Source organism: Galeopterus variegatus, unplaced genomic scaffold, assembly GCF_000696425.1.
Source record: "Galeopterus variegatus unplaced genomic scaffold, G_variegatus-3.0.2 Scaffold6089, whole genome shotgun sequence".
NCBI classification, from domain to species: Eukaryota; Metazoa; Chordata; class Mammalia; order Dermoptera; family Cynocephalidae; genus Galeopterus; species Galeopterus variegatus.
Window position 1 is genome coordinate 105,692 of NW_007732200.1, and position 6,143 is coordinate 111,834.

The 6,143-nt window shown below is 41.8% G+C and overlaps 1 protein-coding gene across 1 annotated transcript in view; it reads right to left on the bottom strand.

The window, feature by feature from the left end:
- Window positions 1-160: 160 nt before the first annotated feature.
- Window positions 161-6,143, bottom strand: part of LOC103605811 (ras-GEF domain-containing family member 1C) — a gene marked incomplete at its 5' end in the record, with an annotated part of 18,435 nt that continues 12,452 nt past the window's right edge. The window contains 2 exons of the mRNA XM_008590437.1: window positions 161-1,062; window positions 1,596-1,668. Coding sequence (XP_008588659.1) covers window positions 1,038-1,062; window positions 1,596-1,668 — 98 coding nt within the window. The remainder of the gene's footprint in view (window positions 1,063-1,595; window positions 1,669-6,143) is intronic.

The following is a 6,143-nucleotide window of genomic DNA, read 5'->3' on the forward strand; positions in this document are numbered from 1 at the left end:
AAAAAAAAAAAAAAAAAGAAACTTGGCTTAGTATGTGAGGGGCTGGAAACACAGGAGAGTGGGTAAGGGCCATGGGAGGAGCGTCAAGGTGGGCTGAGGGTGCCTCATTGGCTTCATCATCCCCCACTCTGCACAAAACGCATCTGGCTGCAGGCAGGGCTATCAGTATCCCTTCACCATAGGTTTACTGAACACCTACTATGCACCAGGCTCTGTCAGCACAACATGGGGTCTATGGATCACAAATGGACACCAGGTCCCAATCCTGAACCATGGCTACAACACCCTGGATCCTGGCCGAATCTCTTCTCAGGCCTGTGGGTCAGAGACGCGGTGTGGACATGGATATCAGGATGTACAAAGGTGTGTTTATACCAGCTCTACAGTTTACAAGGGAGCTAGGCAGCAGGACAATAATGTACACATTGCTGACTCTGAGACTCCAGTTCATCCTGCTGCCGTTTCACAGCAGTCAACAGAAAGTTCTCCTCTGACCCCAGCAGAATCCAGGAAGATGAGGGTGCACAGGGCTGCAGAAACAAGCCCCTTGTTTATGTGTGTAGGGAGACAGGGTCTGGTGCATCAGCCAAATGGCAGGGCCACTGGTGGCTCGGAGCTGGTGCAGGCATGTTTCATGTCACACGATGATGCCTGCTGCAGTTGTGGGCTCCCAAGGTACCTCGTGACAGACTGTGGGTGCTGGCCTCTGTGGCACGTGTCACTCAGCGAGACCAAGAGATTGCAGTTGCCCAGCCCTCTGGGACAGTGCTGTATCCTTGCTGAGAAAGGACTGACTGACCAGCAATGTGACCCCCATGGTCCTGAAGGTGGGGTGTCCCCAAGGCATGTGCCACCCACATGTCTGGCATCCTTAGGCCCTCCGAGGGCTGAAGTGGTGGCAGGCTCCAGGCTATGGGGTTGCGGTTTGCAAAGTAGTGAGGTGCTGCCTCCATCTCCGCCCACTGGGCCGTCGGAGGCAGGGCTGCCAAAGGCTTCTGCTGGCTCCATCTCTTCCTCCTCCTTCAGCCCAGCGCTTCTCATGTCTTCCCCAAAATAGAAGATCTGCAGATTGAAACACACCGGAGAGTGGCGAGAGCCCACCCTCCCGGCCCTGCAGTTAGAACCGTTGTCTCCAGTATGGGACTCCCCTGCTCAGCACCCTGGGAGGAGGCCGCCTGCCCATCCTAGTGGGGTGTTTGGCAAATCCTTTTGGCTGGGTCCTCAGAGCCCATTGGTGTGAATCATTTCCGACCTCCACTCACTGCGTTAATATGCCAAGAGAGCAGGGGATGGGGTGTCTCACTGTCTGACACGAAAATATGGACTGGGAGTTCCTGGCCCTGGGACATGCATCTTGACCACCCACAGAGGCAGCCACCAGCCACAGAGGGTCGTGGGCCCAGCCTCCTCTCCGTACCACAGCTCTTGAGTTCTGTCCCCCAACCTCATGACTTTGGTCTGATCCTGCCCCCTCCCCATGGGCTGGCAGATGATTTGGGTATCTTTGAAACCCCTCTGCCCTGTCCTGGCACCAAGCAGCCCCAACCCTGTTCCTCCACTCCAGTCCCAGACCCCATCTTGGCACGAAGCCTCACCTTAGCGATTTCCACCTCTCTTTTTCTGTTTGATTCTCTGGACTCTCACTTTCATAAGAAGCCAAATAAAGACCTAGGCAGAAAAGGAAGTAAAATTATGCAATTATGATTGATGATAATAACCCGTTCTAGCCTAGAGACTTACCTGCCTTTTGTTTTTAAATTAAACTTTTTGCTTGGAGATAATTGCAGATTCACATGCAGTTGTAAGAAATAATACACGGAGATCCTTTGGACCCTTACCCAGTTTCCCCCAACAGTAATCACTTGCAAAACTATAGTGTAGTATTAGTATAGCATAGCATAGGATAGCATAGTATATATCACAACCAAGATACTGACACTGACAGTTAAGATACAGAATATTTCCATCACCACCAAAAGATCCCCTGCGCTCCCTTTTGTAGCTGCACCCAACTCACCTGCCATTCCCCACCCTTTTCTTAACCCCTGGCAACCACTAATCTGTTCCCCATTTTTATATTTGTATCATTTCAAGAATATTATATAAATGGAGTCATATAGTATATAACCTTTGGGATGGGCTTTTTTTCACTCATTGTAACACTCTGAGATTCATCCAGGCTGCAGCACGTGTGATAGTTTGTAACTTTTCATGTCTGAATTGCAGGTATGGATGTTTGCTCGTTTGCTTAACCACTCACCTACTGAAGGACATCTGGGTTGTTTCTAGTTTTTGGCTATAACAAATAAAGCTGCTATAGACATTAGTGTATAGGTTCCTGTTTCTGTGTGAACATGAGTATTCATTTCTCTAGAATAAGTAAATGCCTGAGAGTGCAATTGGTGAGTTTTATAGGAAACTCTTTGTCTAGACCAATAGCCTGAAGATTTTCTCCTTAAATTTCTGTAGTTTTACATTTTACATTTAAGTCTGTGATCGATTTTGAGTTAATTTTTGTAGATGGTGTGAGACTTAAGTGGAGGCTCATTTTTTGGACTATGGATGTCCAGCTGCTCCAGCAGCAATTGTTGAAAGGCCGTCTTTCCTCCACTCAATTGCTCTCCCACTTTCGTCAAAAATCACCTGGTCATATTGGTGTGAGTCTATTTCCGGGTTCTCTGTTCTGTTCCATTCATCCGTGCATCTATCCGTGTCCCAGAACCACACTGTCTTAATTACTGTAGATATATAATATAAGCCTTAATACCAGGTAGACGGATTTCTCCCACTTTATTCTTCTTTTTCAAAATTGTTTTAGCTATTCTAGTTCCTTTGCATTTCCATATACATTTTAGAATAATCTTGTCTATATCTTACAAAAATCTTGCTGGAATTTTGATAGGAATTGCATTAAACCTGTACTTAAATTTGGGGAGGAGAACTGACATTTGTTGTGTTGAGTCTTCCAATTTGTGAATGTCATGTCTCTCCATTTATTTAGATCTTTGATTTCTTTCATCAGCCTTGTGTAGTTTTTAGCATACAAGTCCTGTACATTTTTTTAGATTTACACCTAAATATCTCATTTTTTGAGTGATTGTAAGTGGTATTGTTTTTAATTTCAGAGTCCACATGTTCATTGAGAGTATATAGAAATACAATTGATTTTGCGTGTTTATCTTGTCTTCTGTGACCTTGCTGAACTCACTTCTTAGTTCTAGGAGTTTTTGTAGATTCCTTGGGATTTTTTTTACATCATCATCTGCAAATAGGGACAGTGTTAATTTTTCCTTTCTGATCAGTATGTTAGTTCCTTTTCCTCCCTTATTGCACTGACTAGATCTTCCATCTCTGTGTTGACTAAGTGTAGGGAAGAGTAGACATCCTTGCCTTGTTACTGATCTTAGCAGGAAAGCATTCCTTCTTTTTTACCATTAAGCAATATGTCAGCAGAAGGTTTTTTGTGGATGCAATTTTTCAAGTGATAAATTTCTCTCTATTGCTATTTTCAGGTTCTTTCTTTCTTTCTCTTTCTCTCTCTCTTTTTTTCTTTTTACCATGAATGGCTATAGAAATTTGTCAGATGTTTTTCCTGCAGTGATTGATATAATTAGGTAATTTTTATCCTTTGGTTAATTCATATAGTGGATTATATTGATTGATTTTCAAATATTTTTTTTTTCCTTTTTGTCTTTTTTACTGACCGGTAATGGGATTGCAACCCTCGGTGTTGCGCCCGTACTGGGGACCGGCAACGGGATCGCAACCCTTGGTGTTGCGCCCGCACCACGCTCAGCCAGTGAGCGGGAACTGGTCTCCACATAGGATCCGAACCCTCGGTGGGAGCGCCGCCACGCTCCTAAGCGGCACACTCTCCAGTGCGCCACTGGGCCGGCCCTGATTTTCAAATATTGAACAGCTTTGCCTCCTGGAATAAACCCACTTGGTCATAATGTATAATTGTTTTTATATATTGCTGAATTCTATTTGTTAATATTTTGTAAAGGATTTTTATATCTACATTCATAAGAGATTGATAGAGCTTGGATGTGCTGTCCCCTCCAAAACTCATGTGGAAATTTGATCTCCAGTGTGGCAGTGCTGGAAACTGATTGAGTCATGGGGGTGGATCCCTCATGAATGGATTAATGCTCTCCCTGGGGGAGAGGGAATTAATGAGTGAGTTCTCGCTCTATTAGTTCCCATGAGAGCTGGTTGTTTAAAAGACCCTGGCACTTTCCCTCTCTCTCTTGCTTCCTCTCACCATGTGATCTGCTTGTACCCACCGGCTGCCTGCTGCTTTCTGCCATGAGTAGAAGCAGCCTGAGGCCCCTGCCAGATGCAGCTGTCCCAGAATCGTAAGCCAAATAAACCCGTTCTTTATAAATTACCCAGTCTCAGTATTTCTGTTATAGCAACACAAAATGGACTAATACAGAGATATTGGTATTTTTTTTTTGTACCGTCTTTTTTTTAGTTTTAGTATTAGTGTAATACTGGTGCTATGGTTTGAATGTTTGTGTCCCTTCAAGATTCATGTTAAAACTTAATCCTGAATGCAACAGCATTAAGAGGTGGGGTGTTCAGGAGGTGATTAGGCCATAAGGACTCCCCCTCATGGATGAGGGAGCCAGTTCAACCCTTTTTTGTCCTTCCATCATGAGGACACAGCAAGAAGGCACCATCTTGGAAGCAAAGAGCTAGCCCCTACAAGACACAGAATCTGCTGGTGCCTTGACCTTGGACTTACCAGCCTCCAGAAGTGTGAGAAATAAATTTATATTATTTATAAATTATCCAGACTAAGGTATTTTGTTGTAGCAACCTGAACTAAGACAACTGGCTTTGTAAAATGAATTTGGAAGTTCCCTCCTCTTTTACTTGCCAGAAGAGATTGTGCAGAATTGGTGTTAATTCTTTAAACATTTGGTAGAAGTCTCCAGTGTAACCTGGAGATTTCATTTTTGGGAGTTTTAAAATTACAAACTAAATTTTTAAAATAGTTATAGGGCTATTCAAATTATTTATTTTATGTCAAGTTACGGTAGCTTGTGTTTTTTGAGGAATTGTGTTTTATCTAAATTGTCAAATTTGTGTGTAGAGTTGTTTGTAGTATTTCCTTATTATCTTTTCCATGTCTGCAGAGTGTTTAGTGATATCCCGTTTTCATTCGCGATATTAGTAATTTGTATCTTCTCTTCTTCTTTGTCAACAGACTCTTTGCTAGAAGATGGAAATTTTATTGTTCTTTTCAATAAACCAGCTCTTTGGTTAATTTTCTTTATTGTTTTTCTGTTTACAGTTTCATTGATTTCTGCTCTTATTTCCTTCCTTCTTTTGGCTTTGGGTGCATTTTGCTCTTCCTTTTCAAGATTCTTGAAGTGGAACTTAGATTATTGATTTAAAACTTTTCAAATGTATGCATTCAGTGCTATAAAATTTAGTCAGCTCCGCTTTAGCTGTGTCCCACAAATTTTGAATGTATTTTCATTCAGTTCAATTATTTTTTAATTTCCTTTGATTCTTTGACTCATGGATTATTTAGAAGTGTTTCGTTTAGTTTCTAAGTGTTTGTAGATTCTCCTGTTCTCTTATGTTACTGATTTCTAATTTGATTCCATTGTGGTTGGATTTCAATTACTCTGTACGATTTCAATTACTTTAAATTGGCTGTAGTTTGTTATATGGCTTAGGATATGTATATCTAGGTGTATATTCTGTGGGCAATTGAAAAAAATGTGTGTTCTGCTGTATTTGTATGGAATGTTCTATAAATGTTGATTAGACACTGTTGTTTCATGGTATTGTTGAGTCCTTCGTCTTTGCTGATTTTCTGTCTAGTTGTTCTGACAGAGAGAGGGATGTTGAAGTCTGAAACTATAATTATATATCTGTTTATTCCTTCTCTCAGTTCTATTAGCTTTTGATTCACACATTTTGTAGCTCTCTTGTTTGGTGGATACATATTTAAGGTTGCTATCTCTTCTTGGCGGATTGACCCTTTTATTACTACATAATGTCCTTCTCTGGTAATTTTTTTTTCTTCTAAAGTGTGCTTTATCTGTTATTCATATTGCTACTCCTGCTTTCCTTTGTTTAATGTTTGCATGCTATATCTTTTCCCATGCTTTTACTTTTCAACA